The 19,649-nt window shown below is 59.6% G+C and overlaps 1 protein-coding gene across 2 annotated transcripts in view; it reads right to left on the bottom strand.

The window, feature by feature from the left end:
• Positions 1-1,350: 1,350 nt before the first annotated feature.
• TMEM184B (transmembrane protein 184B) overlaps positions 1,351-19,649 on the bottom strand; it is a 43,596-nt gene continuing 25,297 nt past the window's right edge. For both annotated transcript variants that reach the window (XM_080810590.1, XM_080810589.1), the window contains exons 4-9: positions 11,473-11,563; positions 10,875-10,950; positions 7,982-8,073; positions 6,978-7,147; positions 6,398-6,592; positions 1,351-3,817 (exon numbers count right to left, since the gene is read on the bottom strand). In XM_080810590.1, the coding sequence (XP_080666716.1) occupies positions 3,576-3,817; positions 6,398-6,592; positions 6,978-7,147; positions 7,982-8,073; positions 10,875-10,950; positions 11,473-11,563 (866 nt within the window). In that variant the 3' untranslated portion in view covers positions 1,351-3,575. The remainder of the gene's footprint in view (positions 3,818-6,397; positions 6,593-6,977; positions 7,148-7,981; positions 8,074-10,874; positions 10,951-11,472; positions 11,564-19,649) is intronic.

The following is a 19,649-nucleotide window of genomic DNA, read 5'->3' as shown; positions in this document are numbered from 1 at the left end:
AATGTAGGGTTAAATCCCTGGCATCCCTTCACTGAATAAACAGTCCCACCCAGAGGAAAATTCCCGGATTTAAGAGTAATCTTTCCAGCACTTTCCCACTGAAGCCTGACTTTTCTACAGCCAAGGAGAAAATATTTTCCCCACGTTCCGGAAGGCACAAGGGAGGCCGAGACAGAAGTGGCTTCTTCAGGCCCAGCCTGCAGGCCTAAAAGGCAAGCCTGTATCTTCTCTTTTGCTCCAAACTCACTATCATTTCCTCCCCATCTGCTAGCCCTTCGGGGACACCCTGAAGAGGAGTGGAGGGTACAGCGGTCTGGGGGGCAGGGAAATCAGGGCTTGAATCGTGTGCCTGTTTCTAGCCATGAGACTTCTGATGATTTCTTTAGCTTCTTACAGCCTCCCTGTACAGAGAAGGTACTCGAAGGGCATAGGTGTGACAAGCACCAGGAAACCCGAGGGGCTGCAAGCTTTAACATGCAGTGGAGACAGTCACAACAGCGCGCCAGCGCACGCGCATGCGCGCGCGCGCGTGCACACACACACACACACACACACACACAGTGCACACGCGCTGAGGGAAAAGGCCACGTCTGTGGCAGCTGCGGGCTTTGAAAGTCGGGGAAGGGTCAAACTGCATGGGTTGGCAGCGTCCACTGGCCTTTCTTCCCCTCTCACGTTGAGGCCCTGCCATCCTGATCCCTGATCGGGGATGCTGAGCTCAGGCCTGCAAAAGGGCAGCCGGAAGCCTCGGGCGGGACAAGTGGAGTTTCGAGACTGGCTGGGAAGTTCCCCCCGCCCACGCCGCATTCCTGAGCACTCCTGTCAGCCTGCCAACCCCTCCTCCCCCAAAGCGGGTGGCCATGGCCGGGCACCTGGCCTTAACCCTTGGGGTAGGGACGTAGGGTCACACAGTGGAGGGTGGGCTCAGGGAGGCAGGAAGATAGGCTGCAAGGAGCAAGGAGGCCTGGAAATCCCTTCAAGCCTTTGGGAGACCCCTGTAGGAATGGGGCTGCTGGTGTTCGAGATGCAGGGGGCCCTCTGGCTGGTGGACAGAAGGGGGAACAGGGCATCAACCGACTGGGGTGGGGAGGGCGGGCCCCTTGCGGCCACAGCTGCCCCTGGGTCCCACCAGCTGGAGGAGAGGAAGAGGGTTCGTCCAGTGCCAGCCCGGAGCCCAGTGTCAGTCTCTGGCCCCATGAACTCCCCCATTCCCCTGTCACCTACACATCATGCCCTGGAAGGAAGCCGGTTTCCTAGGAGACCCCTGCCCACAACCACCAAACCCACCCAAAACACATACACGGGAGGCGGGGAAGAGAACGGGCAAAAAAACCTCACCCACAGACAACAGAGATTTCAATACAATCTATATTATCTCATATATATATTTCTTACTTTATTTGCTCACTTCTGTCACGCATTTAAAATGTCACAGAGACCAAAATAGAGCGGCTTTCTGGTGGAACTCATGGCAGTCATACACGAGATACAAAACTAGGGGACTCTGTCCTCTCATACATCATACAGTTCAGTTTTCAAGTATTTTTTATGTACAAAGAGCTACTCTATCAGGGGAAGGGATTAAAAAAAAAAAAGGTTATGCATCCTAGGAAGGAAGGGTGGAGTGGGCGGGCACCCGTTCCCAGCCCCTCAGCTCCCCGGGGGCCACTAGCTCCCTGCCCCAGAGTCCCTCCTCTGTGTCCCCCCACGAACCATGCTAGCCAGCAAGTGCCAGGGCAGCCAAGACAAGGGGGCAGGGAGTCGGCAGCACACTTTGGCCTGGAAGGAGAATCACACAAATCTATGAAAGCAAAGGGGGGAGTGGGGACTGAGGATCTCCCCAGACAGCCTGCTCCCACCTGCCACCTTCCTGGGCAGCTTGGTACCAGCTGGCCAGGCCCACCAGATCGGCCCCAAGAGCCAGCCTCCAGGCCCCCCCACCGCAGGTCTCTGTGACCCCAGGGGGGCCAGCTTGGTCACAAGGGCCAAAGGCAGCCTGGGAAGACGACAGGGGTATAATCCCCCACTGGACCCTTGGCACACTTCATTCCGGGAATGAACGGAAAGGAAGAGAAGTTCTGGTGCCACAGGGCAGGGCCCTCCTCACCCTAAGACCTTCCCCAGGCTGTCCTGGCCCAAACCCAAGTGCCCTCTGGGTTCTGAACGACAGATCACACACTGTGACTGTCAGGAGGCTCCTCCTAAGACAGTGGCCAGTCTAAGCCCAGCCTGCCTGGGGGCTCTGGCCATGGAGGCTCCGGGAATTTAGGTGTGGAGGTGAGCGAGGGGAGGGGACTCGCCAGCCTGGCCATCCCCTAAGGCCTGTCCGGGGTGCTTGGCCCAGCGCAGCAGGGTCCCCTGAGTGCCAGCAGCTTGAGAGGGAGCCCCCAGGGAGTGTCTGCGGCCAGACAGACTGAGGGCCTGGGACGGGGGAGCTTTCGTATGTGACTAAGGCACAGAAGAGATGGGCTGAGGGGCCAGCCGAGGCAGGACTCCAGGCCGTGTGTGGATACGGCGCCAGGGAGAGGAGTCTGGGGTCACTCCTCCCACTTCTCAGCTCCCGGCTGCACGCCCCCTCCTTTCGCCTCCCTCCCGTAGGGCTGCTCCTCCAAAAGCTGGTCTGAAATGTGGAGACTCAGACCCTTCCCCTGAAACGGGAAGGAGCAGCCCTAGGGCAAGACCAGGACCCTGCGGAGGTTCTCACTGCTCAGCCTGGGAAAGAGGGGCTGGGAGCCTCCAACCCCTTCAGCAGCCGGGAAGCAACAAGGGCTCTGCCCAAAGTGCTCTCAAGAAGAAAGACCCCGAGGGACAGGGCAGTGCGGGCCGCTGGCTGCCCTCAGCAGGTCAGGAGGAAGGGGCATGAGGCAGGCAGGGAGGGCAACCACAGAGAGGACAACCAGGGGCCCGGAGACCCCCGCTACAAGAGGGCCTCGTCAAGAGAAGAGGGGCCCAGATGCACCCAAGCTCCCTTCCGACGTGGGACACGTGGCTCGTGGTGTCCCTCTGGTCCTTGCAGCATGCCAGGCAAGCCTGGGTCAGGAGGGGGCGCGGGGAGCATCTGGGTTCCCTCCCGCCCCTCTGGCCGAGGCTGAGGCTAATCTAGCGCGGACAAGGGACACAAGGGAGGGAGCAGGCAGGAAAGAGCCCAGGTCAGAGTATTGCACGGTGCTGGGGGCGGGGCTGTCAGTCTCAGGGGGAAAAGAGGGACCCACGTGGGGGCTGAGAGGGCCACGGCCGCGGGTCCACCACGGCCACAGCTGGTCCCACCAGGCCGCTGCCACAGGACAAGCCACAGGGGCACAGGAGTCGCCCCCAGCATCCTCCGTCCCTCGCCCGGCAGCAGGGCTGGCCACACGTGAACAGTCCGGAAGGCCCCCGTGGTGAGCCCGGGCTGTCCCCTGGGCCGACAGCTTCCGGCTATTCCTCTGGGAGCGACAGGTGAGTGTTTCCGGTCCAATAAATTAACGGGCAAAGCCAAAGCCGTGCCAGCCTGCCTCCCGGCCCGCGCATAGGACCGGAGGGGGGCACACCCTGCCCTGGGCCGCGGGGCCAGTCCTCCCCACCAGCAGCCGCACCTAGAACTCATCATCGGAGCTAAGCAGCAGAGTCTTCTCGTTGTCGCGGGCGCCGCTGAGGCTGTGGGAGCGCGAGAGGCTGTGGGCGCCGCCGCGCCACGCGGGCCCGGGCTCCAGGGTAGACTGCTGCGTGTACTGCTGGTAGGCGGGCGAGAAGTTGTGGATGGCGTCCTGCACGATGTCGTGTGGGTTCATGGTCTCCTTGAGGCTGCTGGAGATGCTCTTCATGGGGGCACAACGGCCTGCAGGGTAGGAGCCCAGAAGCAGGGGTGAGGGGCAGGGAGGCCCAGGTCCTGGGACCGAGCGCCACCCCAAGGCCGTGTCACCTGACAGAGAACAGGGTCCCGGGCATCAGGAGGCACAGGCAAAGAAACGGCTCTCTGGTTGGGGCGCAGAGGGCAGGTGAGCAGCCGTGGGGGACTGGTAAGTGTGGCTGGTGGGAAGGGACCCAGGCTGGAGAATGGCATGCCCCAGGGAGGCTGGAGTGTTGGGAAGGGGTCCACCCAGAGAGCAAGCCCTGCCCCCTACCCCTGGGGGCTCCCCTTTGCTCTCGCGGGACAGGCAGCCAACCTCCTCCGCCCGCCCCCCTCCGCCTCCAGCACCCACAGTGGGGTGCCCTGCAAATCCTCACCGGCTCCCCTCTGAGAGGGCGGAAGCCCTCATGTGCTTCCTCCTAACTCCCCCTCTAAGGAACTCTCCCCCCATGGGTTCAGTAGGGAGAAGTTGCCCCAGACCCAAAACCGAGGTGGGGACAAGCCCAGGTCTTCCAATTCCAATCTGGCGGGCCTTTTCCACCTTCGTGTTCTCCGCCATGGATTCCCCATTAACACGCACTGTGCCCCCAGAACCCAGCAGGGCGTATTCCAGAACACTGAGAGACCAGGATGGAAGCAGGCAAACTCTACAGGGGGGGCAGCCCTTGGCAGGCAGGGCCTCTGAGCTCTGCTGCCTGGGGGTGCCTGGGGGGGAGAGACAGGAACACAAAGGGACGAGGGAGAGAGGCATGCCGGTGACGGTGACCATGACTGACGTGCAGGACAGACGTGTAGACCGGGAGCAGAACCTACCGTAAGGGCCGTATGTTGGCACTGCCCGCGGCCAAACCCGGGGCAAAAGCAGGGCGGAGTGGGAAGGGGAGGGGGAGAGAAGCCAGAGAAATAGAGAAGACAAGAGACAGCTGAGTGACACCATCTGCCCACCACCAAGGCCTGCACACCGCACCAGACACACTTCCCACCCGACCCAGCACCCGGCAGCCCGAGCGGCCCCCTCAGAGCCTGGCACCCAGTGGGCGATGGGGGTGGGGGACGGCACGTCCACTCAGGGATGACCCCTCCCACAGGGCTCACGCTCTCATCCAGGGGGACGGGAGAGCCACCAGCAGACACACAGGACATTGATTGCGGTCCCATTTCTACACCTAAGTCGTGGCCCAGCACCCCCACTTCTCTTCAGGCTTGGCCGGAATGGCTAAGCCAGTGCCCTGTGCTTTACAAACCTCGAGACACTTCACAGATGAGGAAATCGAGGCTGGGGGGGTGAGGGGGCGTGGCGCCCTATACAGACTCCCCCAAGCCTTTCCCCAGGAGGGCTGGGCTGGGGTCTCTGCCAGAGCTGGGTTTCTGGCCACGCTGTTCTTTTCTGGGCTGGTGGTCCGGGAGCAGTGGGTGGGAAGATACAGCCTAGGTGTCCGGGGCCTCTGCAGAGCCCCCACACGCGACATTTTAAACCCCGAGGGTCCAGAAAGGGTTCTCTGCTATGGCCCCAGGCTCCAGGCACAAGGGCGACTTTCCTAAGGATGCAGGCTCTGTTGGGACCAGGTTCACGGGACATCGCGCTCGGCACTGGGTGGGTGCTTGCAGATCTGAGGACCTAGTGGGAAGCGTGTGGGACAGCAGCTGGCAGCAGCAAGGCGGCCAGTACCGGGTAGGTGTGTGATCACAAACGGAAAAAGGGGTACTGACAGCCCTCCGCCAAGTATGTTGGGAGAACACAGCTGGGCGCCCAAGAGCTGAGCGGCCCGGAGTGCCGGCCCGTCCACAAGCGGCCAGCAGGTCTCTTTCCAGCCAGGGAGAGGGCCAAGGGGTCCCGCTGCAGCACCCCACCCTCCAGGGCCTGTGGCGGGCTTCGGCGCTAGGCCTGGAAGTGGGGTTCTCGTCTCTGGCCACAAGGAAGGCAGCCAGCAGCAGCCCAACTCCTGGGTGGGTGTGTCAGAGCAGGACCCTCCAAGGCCCACCCACCTCCCCACCAGAGAAGTCCTTTCAGGCATTGCCGGCCTCCTCTTCCGCCCGCCGTGACCATCCGCTCCTGCCCAGGAGCAGCCCAGAGGCCGTTCCCTCCACTGGGGGGAGCTGGGAAGGTCCCTGCCGCCACCGCTCAAGCCGAGTCTTGGAGGTGGGGGGTGCAGAGGAGGGACCGGCAACGCCTCTCCGGGGCATCCTACTGTACAGCCGGGGTCGCCAACGTCTTTGAACAAGGAGGCAAACGAGCAGGTGTGAAAAGCTGTTAAAAACGGCCTGTCGGGGGCACCTGGGTGGCTCAGTGGGTTAAAGCCTCTGCCTTCGACTCAGGTCATGATCCCAGGGTCCTGGGATTGAGCCCCACATCGGGCTCTCTGCTAGGCAGGGAGCCTGCTTCCCTTCCTCTCTCTCTGCCTCTCTCTGCCTACTTGTGATCTCTCTCTGTCAAATAAACAAACAAAATCTTAAAAAAAAAAAAAAAAAAAATGGCCTGTCGGACACTGTGGCAGGAGGGCCCTGGGAGGGGCCAGGGAGGGCTTCTCCCGCTGTGTGGGGGGCGGTCACCTCGACACCGGCTCATACCTTGCGCATCCAGCCTCTTGTCAGCGTAGACCTTGTAGGTGAAGGCGTGCCGCAGGGCCAGGGCTGCGAAGAACATCTCCACACAGATGATGAAGTCCTGGTAGCCGGCGGCCACGGTGCCCTCGCCCACGGACACGCGGGCCGAGTGGATCTTGGGGATGGCCCCACACTTCTCCAGGATGGCCAGAAGCATGCCTGGAAGAGGAGGCGCGGGCATGTGGCCCTGGACCGGACCCCTGGCCTGTTGCCCCTTCATGTAGCCCCCACCCCGCCAATGCCACACCCACCAACGAGGATGGCAGCGGGGCCCACAGTCGCCCCAGGGGGCTGAGATGCCGATACCAAGCTGAGGCGTCTGGGAAACCCCACCCCGCCAGCTCCTTGCTGGCCACCAACACCGGGGGTCCCTTGGATCCCCATCCATGAAGCAGCCCCACGGAAGGTCCCTCATGGCTTCTGTAAAAGGCTCCTGAGGGCCTAGACTTTCCACCCAGGAGGCCCTAGTGGACAGAAGTCTGGGCTCTAGGTTGGGATGGCCCAGGGACAACACAGGCCTCACAGAGGCGGGGAAGAGGCTCACCTTGCCAGAAAGAGAGAAAAATGACGGACTTGACCATGAAGAACTTGAGGACGGGGCTGTAGGGGCTAAGTAGGTCCCGGGTGGCAAAGTAGAAGAGGAAGAGGGCGTAGAGTGCCAGGCTGACAGAGATGTTGTAGATGATGGTCACGTAGAGGTAGCCGCTGGTGACACTGGGGGAACGGGGAGTGTTCTCTGGCTTGGACAGAGCCTTTGGAGGGACAAAAGGCCTCCCTCCCGCCTCTGCCCAGCCAGTATGACAACCCCTATGGTTCTCAGCAAGGCTCCCCAAGCAGTGCTCCATGAGCCACTGAAGAAAGGGATCTAAGTGGCCAAGAAGCAGGGGGCGGAGGGGAGGTGTGCAAGTGTGTGCCCACAGTGAAGGCCAGCCCTGTGCCTCTGCTCCGGTGCCCGGGCTCCTAGTGGGAACCCAGACATGGAAGCCACCAGCACCAGGGGGTTCAGACCGATGGTCCAGCAACAGGAATGAGAATGACATAGAGTCTGGCTCTGCTTTTCTCTTGAACCAAGTCCTGTCGCCCTCTGGCCCTCAGATGCTCACCTGCCCTGGCAGGGCTGTCCCGTGGGGTACAGGTGGCACGGGGCCAGGATGCATGGTCCTGTTCACTAGCCCCCCGAAATGAAAGAAGTCCACACGGGAGAAGCCTTCTCCCGGGGACTCAAGCCAGGCCTCTCAGGGCTCTGACCTTCTAGCTCCCTGCCTTGGGAGTGGTCACTACCTCACCCTCCGTGAGGGTGACAAGGGCTGAGGGCTGGCTCCTGTGCCAGAGGTGGGGCCAAGCAGGATGAAATCACCTCCAGGCTTGGGCCTTGCAGCTTAGGGATGCATGGGGGCATGAGGAGGGACGGGCCGCACTTGGCCCCCCCTCAGAGGAAGGTCAGGGGCGTGGGGCCACTCTGCAGGCACCCCCTTCCCTAAGGCGGGGCATCACAGCCTCGGGGCAGGGCCACCCATCCCCGCCTCTCAGGGGGCCCCCGCTGCTTACTCAAAGTCGCCGTCCCGGTACTTGCCGAAGGCCTGGAGGACCACGGTGCTGACAGCCATGAGTGGCTTCACCACACAGAACTGCAGGGTGGCCTGTCGGGGGAGACGGTCAAGAGTTGGGGACGAGCAAAGAAACTGTGTGGCGAGCCCCCCCTCTGGCCAGGAGGGCCTGTGCTGGATGCTGAGGGGTGGGGGGGCAGCAGGGGGAGGGGTCTGATGTCCTGTCCCAAGGGGACTGCCGTGTGGAGGGAGAGGCAGAAGCTGTGAAGGGACAGCTGTGCAATGCGGCGTGTGAGCAGATGGGAGGAGGAAGGACGAAGGATGGCCGCTGGATGGGGCCATCGATGGGGACGGATGAGCGCAGGACAGGGGAGCCCACTGGAGGGCTTCTCACAGAAGGGGTCAGCAGGAACATGCCAGAGACACACCGGTGACAAGCAGAGGGAGGCGCTCCTACCAAGACCGAGAGGCCGAGAGCAGACACGGGCAAGGGGGTAGATGCTGGTGATGGAGGGCAGCAGGAAGGGGGCCAGGGCCCTACTCAAAACCTCCTCCTGTCCTCCTTTGTCCACCCCTGGGGTCTCACTGGAGCTGGAAGGGACCTCCAGGAGCACAAGAAAGGGGGCAGCTCAAAGCACAAGGTCTGGGATCCTGAATCTGAATTTGAATCCTGGCCTCACCCACTACCATCTGGAGAAGGTCAAGTGAGAGGTCACGTAGCCTCTGAGCAATCAGCTCACTAACAAATGGATGTAACCAGCCCCACATCGCAGGGTTGAAGAACACAGCAGAGTCTGTGTGTTCAATGAAGGCCTCCACTGGCCCGCTCAGCCACTGGAAGAATTCCTAAACCAGGTTCTCACAGTGCCCTCCAGAAGCTCCAGCAAAGTCAAGGTCAACCCACGGTGCCCACAGAGCCAGCAAAAACACCAGGCTCTTGAAAATCATGTCTAAGCCATAAGGCCCCTTCTGTGGCAGGGAAGCAGCTTGAAAAGGCTGAGCCACTGTGGCTCCAAGTCAGGCAAGGACCGTGGGGCAGAGGAAGTAACCCGTTGACCCCGACATTTCTGCCCCACTGGGGACCCGAGTGCAGTCTACGGGGTGTCCCCATGGGCCCTGAGCTGTGCGTGGAAGCACGTGTGATGGAGTGTAGAGGTGCAATGCTGCCACCAAGAAAGCCCCCCAAATTCCCCGGCCCCACCACCCACCTTGAGGGAGCGGGACCAGTGTCTGGGGCAAAGGGAGGAGGAGCGGGCATTAATAGCGTGCCCACAGGCCACCGCCGTCCTGGTCAGCTGGGCGCACAAAAGCCCCCCAACAAAGCACTGTTACAGCTGAGGAAACCGAGGCACGGAGGGGCAGAAGAAGCGGCGTCAGCAGGCCCCACAGCCTGCACCCAACCACAGCCCTGGATCAGGGGGGGAACCAGGCAGCGGTTCCCCAGCCAGGAGGGGCTTCAGAACCACCTGCGGAGCTGTAAACCCGGCCCCGGGGCCCAGAGTTCCAGGCCAGACCCTCTTCATCAGCCTGGGGGCTGCGGAGAGGGGGCTGGCTGACCACAGGATGCCCGTGCACCAGCTCTCAGGGAGAGTCGGATCCTGGGGGTCCCTGGCCCAGGCTTTCTCAGGAGAAAGCAGAGACGAAGCAGCGCTCTCCCAAGGGAAAGGGATGCAGAGGCCGCTTTAATCCTGTCCTCTTACTACCTCCCCCTGCCGCTTCCAGAACAGCAGCAGGACATCGGAACCCACAGGGCCTGGGGAATCATTTATAACCAGACTAGCAAGCTAGTGATCATGGGATCAAAACCCTGTGCACAAAGTACCCATCAAAGAAGGCGGTGAGTCACAGCTGGGCCCAGGGCGGCTGAAAGGCTGGTAAACAAAGGCTCTGGAAGGCCCCACCCACCCTGACCCAGGGGACACTTTTAACTCTTTGCCTCCAGGCCCAGCAGGGAGATTGTGAATGGAGGAACGCCCAAGGGAAGGCAGAGCTGGCAGGCGGCCTGTGGGTAGACCCGGGTGTAGACCGTCCAGGTAGGTGCTCCGTGGGTGTGCCCGCAATGCAGGCAGTGTCCCTGCACAGAAGGGAGTGGAAAGGCCAGCCCTCTGGTGGCCAGGGTCATCAGCTGCAGTGACTACTCTTGGTGACCCAAAGGTCCCTGCTGGGGCAGGCTCTCCCTCCCCCGACAAGAGTAGGCTCCATGCCAGTCTGTGCTGACTGCTTCCCATCCATCCCCCACCGGGGCCTCGTGCCATCCCTCGAGGTAAGTATCGTTCTGCCTGCTTTACAGAAGAAGGAAACCAAGACACGCTAGGGAAGTTATTACATAACTTAACCAGGGTCACCCAGTCAAGAGGAAAAGCTGAAAATCAAACTCAGATGGTCGGTCACCAGGGCCCATGTGCTCCACCACAACCCCGCGCGGCCTCCGCCCAGCTCCCAGAGACCACAGAGGAGGCAGCCGAGGAAACCGGAAGCTGGTGGAAATGGGGAACAGACCAGAGACTCAGCAGGCCCATCGAGCTTTCACGCAGAAGCACTCCTAACCTCTAGCTGCAGCTGAGGAGTTGTTTCAAGCTGAGACTCTAGAATCCCCGCGCTTCCTCGTTCTCGCGCACACACACACCAAGACCCGCCTGGTGGAAGTGAGCAGGAATGGGACCACCTCCTGCCCGGGGCCACCACAGACCTTCTTAGGACCCTGCTGCTGCCCCTCGGAGCATGCTCGGCTCGTGCACGCGTGCCGGAACGGCGTGGGGAGTGGGTGCGGGGCCTTGGCGTACTTTACGGGGTACGGGAACTCCTGCCTCTGCAGCCGGATGAGCAGGGGTGGCCCCCAGGCTCCGGGACCCTGGCCTGGCCCCCTCAACCGGGGCTGGTGCAGGGACACGCACCTGCTTGCAGAACCGGAGGAATCCAATGGAGTAAGTCTTCCCCCAGAGGCAGCACGTGCCGTACATACAGCTGGACCTGGAAGACACAAGCAGAGAAGAGGATGGAGGGCAGACAGCCAGGATTCGGGGAAGGTGGGGCTGGGGGAGGCCGCCTTCCCTCACATCCACAGGAGCCCGGGGAGAGCAGACCAGGGCTGGGAACAGGGCACAGAGTTCAGGCAGCCTTCGCTCGGAGGCCAAGCACCGGGGGAGAGTCTGCACTGGTGGTGGTGGGGGGTCCGGGGTGGGGGGCACCAGGGAGCAGGGCTGCACCAGCCTGGACACAATAAACCAACCTGTCAAGTGCTGAATGGAAAGACTGGAAGAGGGAAAAACAGGCAGACAGGAAGGGAAAGCAAGAGAAAGAAGGAGTAAGAGCCGGTGAAGCCGTCCCCATGGTCGCTGTGAATGGCATTGCTCGGGGAGGGAGGAGAGGCACGACAGGGCCAGGTCCCGGGCAGGGTTGGTCTGTGTGTCCGGCTAATACCAGGACAGCTCAAAGACCCTCAGGCTCAGGAAACGGGGTGCTGTAGGGGCTCCAGGGAGACTGTCTACTCACTCGATGGGCTTCCCTCTGATCTCCGACATGATGGAACTTTCTCCCCCGAGGTATTCGTAGCACAGGCTCAGGAAATTATAGATGACCAGGGCTGTGAGAGATGTCCAGAGAAAACCACTCAGACCAGCAGACTGGGCAAACAGATGGTGGGATTCTAAACAGCCACAAGAGTGGAGGCACCACAGTCATGGGGCCGTGGGGACGCAGGGACCCGCACAGAGAATATTCCAACGGTCACCAAACCAGGCAAAGCTGAGTCACGCTGTATGCGGTACGTGCACATATGCTGCTGGTCACCCCATAAAGCGACACACAGTGATAAGCACGAAGTTCCAGACTGCAGAGGGAGATGGGGCTGGGCTCGCTGGGGGCTGGGGAGCACATTCTGGGGCTCAACAGGTACCGGCTTTGTTACTGTGTGTGTGTGTGTGTGTGTGTGCGCGTGCGTGTGCGTGTGTGCATGTGTGTCTTACGGATCAGAGTTTTACAACAAAATAAAACATTCTCTGGAGGAATCTCAGGAGAAATTTTCAGCAGGAACGAGACAGGACAACCTTTGTCCATTCAACCACCCTGAGGGGCAGGTTCGTAGGCACGCCAACAGAGGCTCTGGGGTGGCAATGAAGGTCACAAAATCGAGCACAAATGTGTGGGGCAGCTGGGCCAGCTCCGTCCGGATGCAGCTCGACGGCACCACAGAGACACAGCTCTGCAGCAGCGACGGGCAGCACCGAGGTACGTTGTCAGCGCTGGAACCACAGCATGCCGGGAGGACTTCCGCGGGGTTAGGAAGTGAAGGCTGCGGCCCGCAGGGTGCCAGGAGCACAGGGACGAGCCGGAAGCAAGGACAGGGAGACTGGAGAGCAGGAGTACCGCAGAGGCCCCCAGAAGGCAAGGGCACCGGAGGAAGGTCAGGCCGAGAGCGTGGGAACTCGAGCGTGCAGCAAAGGAGTGAGGGTCCAGGTGGGGTCAGGGGACAGGAAGGGCAAGGGAAGCACCCACGACCCTGCAGACAGAGGACTCCTCACCTGACCCTGCTGTCCCTCCCCCCTGTCGCACAGAGGCCCTCACAGCTCCAGGTATAGCCCTGACCTTGGCATTCGAGATTTTTCCACAGTGACTTGGCCCCCGCCCACTCCCCACATGACCTTCCGGGGAACTAGATGCCCCCCATCGCCGCAGGTTATGACACCCTCCATGCGCTTCCCTTTGCTGATCCTGTGGCCTGGGGTGCCCCTCCCTCTGTGTTGCTGGCGTCCATGAAACCCGTGAGACCCCCTGAGGGTCTCTGGCCCCTTTCATGGAGGCTGCCACGTTCTCACCCAGGGAACCGCTGACCTACAGATGCTGGGCCGTGCTTCCTGCCCCGGGGCCTGGCTAGCATGATCCCTGACTGCTGTCATGGGACTGCGGCCCCTGGAAGGGGGCCTACCTCCTCCCCAGAGCATGGCCACAGCACTCGGCACACACCTGGCACACCACGACCATGGGGCTACCTTGAGCTGGAGCACAGGCGATCCCGGCGACAGAGCTATGGGCGAGCGTGGGCCTTCGGTGGTTTGGGAAGGAGTATGTTTGCAGTGCGGTATACCTAACCTATCAGGGGCTCACACTGCCAGCTAAGGTCAGGGCTTCCAGGTAGCACCCCATCTCAGCATGACCCACGGCACCTACCACACGGTGCTGTGACTGTCTCTCTATGGATGTTGTAGAGGGTTTGTCCCCCATTAGCTGGGAGCCTCTCTGTGCCTCAGTCTCCTGATCTGTTAGATGAGGACAACAGAGGTACCTACCCTGCCAGGGGGTATGAGGTCTGAGTACCCAAAGTACTCAGAGGAGTGGCTGGCCTCAGTCGTGCCCACTAGGGGGCCATTACTGATGATCTGCTGGTCTTCCTCGGGGGCTGGGGTCCCCTGATGGGGCCTGTGGACGCTGCCTGCCTGGCCCGGAAGCAGCTTGGGAAACGTGGGGACTGCGGCAGTCTCCACTGAGCTCCAAAGCACTCTTCAGTGCCGAGAACTCTGGGGCATCGGGGCCGGGGAGGGGACATCAAACCAAGTCTGATGTCAGCCTGCTGACAATCTTTGTCCAAAACCACACGAGGTCAAGTAGAATGGATGTGCCCATCCCAAGCCGGCTCCAGCCACACGGTGGCCAGTGGTACTTTCCAAAGATGGCCACACCCCAGGACGCTGGCTCCCCTCTGCGGGGGACATAGGGTCTTCCTCCCTCCCTTCCTCTGCATCCAGGGGGGCCCAGGGTGACTACAGCGCAGGTGCTGCTCCAAGACCTCTGACGCTGGGCTTCGAGAAGGGCTCTTTCCTCTGCTTCTTTCTCGAGACGCCTGCCCTTGGATGCAGCTCCCCTGCTCCGAGGCAGCCCAAGCCAGCCCACGTGGAGACACTACCCAGAGCGGCTCAGGTGGGAGGACCTGAGGCCCCAGCTGGTGCCAGCAACAAGTGCCAGACACACGAGCGCACCAGACTGCAGATGCCGCGCCCCCAGCTGAGGGTCCCCCAGCCAAGGGTCCCCCAGTGGAGGCCCAGACAGCAGGGCACAGGGACAGACTACCCGCACAGTGCCCCGTCCACGTTCCTGGACTGCACCGTCCGTGAACAAAAGGAATGGTCGTTTTACACTAGTCTGGGGTGATTACGCAGCCGGAGTAAATGCATACGTACACGTGTGTGTGTTTGGGTGTCTACATAACGTGTCTATGTATACGCACGTACGTCCGTATGATGTACCACCACTCCGAGAGTTCCAAGGATGCGCCGGGAGCTCTCACACCGCCCCTGCTAGCATGTTCTGGGGCCTCTGCTAAGGCTCAGGGGCAGGCCATGCTGAGACGCCCCCCCTCCCCTGTCCAGAGCCAGGCTCGCTCCACGCACCACGACCCCGCCATTGATCCGGCTGAGCCTTCCCGTATGGAGGGGGGCAGCGTCACCCAGCAGGGAAGCCCCAAACCCTGGACCCAGACTGCCAGCGGGTGTGGATGGCGGCTCCGCTGCTTCCTAAGCGTGCTGTGCTGCGGTTCCCTCACCTGCAGGCCGGGGTAACAGCAGCTCCCTCCTCAAGGACAAGGGTGAAGTGCGACTCCTTCGCTAACGCTGAGCTCACACGGAACAACCCACGCCGCAGTACCCAGTGTCCTTTCCAGACTGCCAACTCCTTGCCGGCCTGCCCCGGACTACCGGGGGTCGGCTCAGAGAGGCCCGCACTCCGTTCTCGCCCGTGGAGCCCATTCTTCCGCAGGCTGTGCGGACCAGACACGGGTCCTGAAATACGGACGTCTCAAGAGAAGCCCCAGGGGCCAAGGTTCATCATTCCCCTTGTCTGGAGCCATTCTCCCAAGCCAGGCCGTCTTACAAGCCACTGCCGTGAGCAGCTTGAGTCTTGAGCTCACATCCTCTCCTGCGTCACGACAGATGTCAGCACCCTCCTGAGTTAGGGCTGAGCAGTCTGTCCCTGTCGAGCTCTGCACTCAACTGGCCAGAATCATCCCATGGCATCCGTATCTCTCAGCTCAAGGTTCTGGACTTTTCCCAGTGCTCCCAGCCCAGCCCGTCGGTAAGATACCGATTGGCTGACGGCTTCCTTTAAAGAATCATCAGTGAGTCAGTAACATGTTCTCAGAGAAGGGAGACAAAGTACGACTCTCCTGGAGATGACTCAAACAGCCCACACCAGCACCCACTGACCATCTGGACAAATCAATCCCCTCCCAGGAAATTACTGAGCCAGGCAAAACACGACCCCCGCCCCAACAAGGCTGTTTACAACAGACAACTCAACGCACACCCTGGAAGGAACACGAAAACATGCGGCCCGGGCACGAGAAGACGGAACCCGCTGGGTTGGAGGCCAGTGGTGGAGTGTGGTTTTTGGCGAGCAGCTTGGTGCCTGACTACCCCTCGGACCACAGCTCCGGGCTGCTCCCCGGAGAGGCCCCAGAGACACGGAATGACTCTTTGCCTCCCTAAGTGCTAACCACAGCCTGTGTGCCAGGCTTCGTGCTAGGCCCTAGGGACATATGAGTGCCCAAGGGACCCACCGACCAGGCCCTCCAGTTTAGAGGGGAGCATCCAGAAGGGAAGGGATGATCCTTCTGTCTCTCTCTCCTGCCCTGGATGATGGAACTTTCTGTTCCATTCTAGATACTAAACCTTAAAGAATTATTTATTTTAGAGGAGAGAGGAGGAGGGACAAAGGGAGAGAGAGAATCTCAAGCAGGCTCCCCACTGAGCACCGAGCCCAACTCAGGCTCAATCCCACAACCCTGAGATCATGACCTGAGCCAAAGCCAAGAGCCAGATGCTTAGCCAACTGAGCCACCCAGGCACCCCCTAGATATCAAATCTTAAATGGACTAGAAAAAAATGCACAAAATCAGGAGCAACTGACCAAAATGGGAGATGAAATGAGCATTGTACTAGAGCCTTGAGGCTGGAGAAAAAGACATTAGGGGCACAACCTTGTCCACATAAGGGGCACGACCTTGTCCAGAGGATCAGACAGAACCCATCTGGTCCTGGAGGCAGATCCTAGGCCTTCAGCCTAATATAAGAAACAACTGCCAAAAGGCCGTCTTCAGAGATGAAAGGTAGTGAGCTCTGTGCCAGGGGGAGAATGCCATCAGAGGCCAGGGGGACATCTTAGCAGGGAGGCTGAGTCTTTACAGGTCCCTTCCGACCCTGAGACTTGAGGCCTTCTTTCCTCACTGGCAGCATCTCTAACCCACAGCTGCCCGGACTGCCCGGACAGTCCAAAGGGCTGCCCTCCACCCAGCCTCCCCCACAACGGGCACCTGCAACAGCACAGCCCCGGGGAGCCCCCAGGGCTTCAGAGAGGATCCTCCAAGAAGTGCACTCAGGCTGTCCCTGCCCGCAGCTCCGGGAGAAGTCCTCACAAGCACCCCTGCAGGTCAGACAGGGACACCTGTCTGTTCGTTCAATAACCCTCCCTGGACCCTGGCTGAGTGCCACGCTCCGGGCGCAGAACCTCAGTGGCCCTGGGGGCCACTGGCCATTCCAAGCTCGCTCCCCCCGCATGCCTTCTGCACCTACAGCTGGCCCCTAGGCCTGGCCTTCTCGGCCGCCCACAAACACTTCAGTTACCTCGGAAGACGTGGTGGCAGGTAACTCGAGGATGAGCTCAGAAAACTTAATTTTGACTACTTTGGACAGAGATCTTCTGTGCTCAGTGAATAGGGGCCTCAGAACAAGCTTCCCTCATTTTTTCTGGGATCACCAGGGACAGCAATGGACATAAGGGGCATATGGGCCCCTTATGGGCCACAGCCCTGGTGGGCCGGGGGTCTGCCCCAAGCTGCTTCAATCCCTCCTCCCTCGTGGCCTGTCTGCCCTCATTGATCCTGCCTACGGCTGTTCCCTATCACCCAGATCACTGTTCCTGATGCCTTTTCTGATTGGTTTCCTCTCTATACCTTCCTTCATTCTGACCAGCTGCGCTCTGTCAGTGCCGGGGCCCACGGCAGCACCCCGGCCTTCGGGGCTCGTGCGGGCCTTCAGTGCTCGTGCGGCCCTGCATCTGCGGCACTCGGCTGGGTTCTCTTTACCCCCACTGTCCTCTCTCTCTGCCTCAGACGATGCTTCACGTTGGGCCAGCTTCCAGGCAGTGAGGTTTGTCCAAAATCTGAAGCCAGGTGAAGGCAGCCTCCTCCTTTAACTGTTCATGGAAACTCCCCCTCCTGACAGAGCCCATGCTCCTCCATGGGAGGACACAGGCCTGCCCTCCTCTGCCCGGCCTGACTCGAGCCATTCTGGGGACCCAGAGACCCAGGGCTGCGTCTGGCCTCTGGCAGCGACTCTCTAGGTAATCCTACGTTTCTTAGCCAACTCGGTCTTTTCTTCACGAGTACAAGTGAGGATGGTAATATAACCACCAGCTAACTGGGTGCTGAGAATGGGCTAAGAGTAAGGAAAAACATGCAGGAAAACAAACACCACAAAAAAAGCATTCACAACACAGTTCCTGTGTGAGGCAACAGTGCAGTCGGTCTCCCTCCTCTGAACTCCGGCCCTTTGCACCCCTCTGATCACAGAGCTCCCTGGGGCTGTCCCAGAGACATCTCTAGGGGCTACCCCTTGCCCTGAGCATGATCGGATGCTACCTGCATGCAGGGGGCTCGGTCTGCCCTCCTCTGTTTACCTGCCCCGATGGCTCATCCTCGCACCACGTGGATTACAGACCTTGCCAGATGGTAGAAACTTCTCAGAGACCCAGCCCCTCCTTAGAAGACAGCAATCCTGCCACCAAATTGCAGGGTTTAGGTTACTCACTCCCCCACTGCCCTGCTGGAAGGCAAACAAATGGGGGAGGTACAAACCTTCTCACACAAGGGGCCAGCACCAGGGGCAGCAGACCAGAAATGCTGACCACACTCTGGAAGATGCAACGTGGTCACGGACTCAGGAAGGGGGGAGCCAATGAGAAACCCCAAAACCGGACGTACCGGACATCCTGAAGGCTAAGGGTGCAAATGGGAACCTCAGCTCCAAGTCTCCACGTGGAGCTACCGGGTTTCCACTCTCAAGACAGGTGTAAGACAGTTCTGTCCTGGGAGAACATGGCTCAGCAGAGGGCAATGAGGACATGTGCCCAAGTGCATGAGGCCCAAATGAAAGGGCGAGATGCTAGGTCCCATGGCCCAACCACTCCCTCAACTCAGCCTGGAGATGAGAACACTGTTCTCCGGGGAAACAGGCCCAGAATCAAAACATCCTTGTTGGGTACCTACCCCTATCGCTGCACGAAACTGGCGGGGTCACATCATGTGCCCCATCACCCGAATGGGAGGCTCAGCCATCTTGAGCCCCATTCTTTTTTTTTTTTAAAATATTTTATTTATTTATTTGACAGAGATCACAAGTAGGCAGAGAGGCAGGCAGAGAGGCAGGCAGAGAGAGAGGGGGAAGCTCTTGAGCCCCATTCTTAAACACAAAAATAGCCAAGGACACTAGACATTTGAGGAGAACTTCGGACACAAAGGTCAAAGACCAAAGCCAACAGAAGAAAGGAACTCAGGAGGCTGATAAGGCAGGGGACAGAAGAAAACTGTACTTAGCATCCCCAGAGAGAGGAGATACTCCGCCCAGTACCAACAATGGGGGCTCAAAACAAACAAACAAACAAAAAACCCTCCTGAAAAGCAGAACAAAAAAGGAGGTGGAAAATTCAGCTCCATTCAGAAGTGCAACGACCTACAACAGGAATTCTCAAATGGCAGGATGAAGTGGAGGGGAAGAAATCATGAAAGAAACATACAAGAAAACTTCCCAGAACCTCAGGGCGGGAGCTTCCACACGGAGAGGACCCACAGGATGCCCCACACGAGGAATAAAGATTCTACTACACTGACAGTAAAGGCAAGATCCTCAAAGAGCAGGTCACATACCAGCATTAAGGATCAGAATCCAGCTGACTTTCCCAAAACGACACTGGAAGCTAAAAGACAGGGGAAAACTTGCCTTCAAAATTCAGGGGCAGGGGTGATTTCCAGCTTAGAACTGGAGTCCCATGAAACTCCAGACAGGATAATAGAGTAGAAATATCTACAGATAATTTTCAGATTGCAAAATGAAAAACCAGAACTCATACGCACGCTTGCCAGGAAGCTCCTGGAAGATACGGACTGACCGAAGAGGGAGAGCAAACCACAGACGAGGAAAAAAAAGGCATCCAGGGAATAGGTGATTCAGCACAGGAGAGGCAGGCAGGCGTCCCAGGGTGGTGGTGAGAAGACCTAGGACAAGAGCCGAGCAGTAAAAGAGGCCAGCAAGCAGCCAGTCAAGACCAGAGCAGGAAGAGCAGGGCTGGGGGGAGACCCAGAGCCAGCAGATGCGCCCGTGTGTCTGACGGCGCGGAGGAAGGTTTCTCTCTTGGAGTCAACCGAAGCATCTGGGAAGAAATTAATGATAGATCCACAGAAAGCAGAGCGAACCAAAACGCAAGGCAAGCAATAACCAGAGGAAAATAAAAAGTGATACAGGGGAATGTTAGCCTGGGACACTACAGGGCTCAGCTCTGATCAGTATCTACAGACAAGTGACAGTGTAAACACTGAAGGCAGAATAAGAAAAACCTGTGGTCTAGTCACAATGAAAAAAATGAATTTTGAGTGTGTGTATGGGGGGGGGGACTCGGGGTAAGATACC

This window comes from Martes martes, assembly GCF_963455335.1.
Source record: "Martes martes genome assembly, chromosome: 8".
In the NCBI taxonomy this organism is placed as follows: domain Eukaryota; kingdom Metazoa; phylum Chordata; class Mammalia; order Carnivora; family Mustelidae; genus Martes; species Martes martes.
The sequence above is the reverse complement of the archived record's forward strand: the minus strand, read 5'-3'. Positions and strand labels throughout refer to the sequence as shown.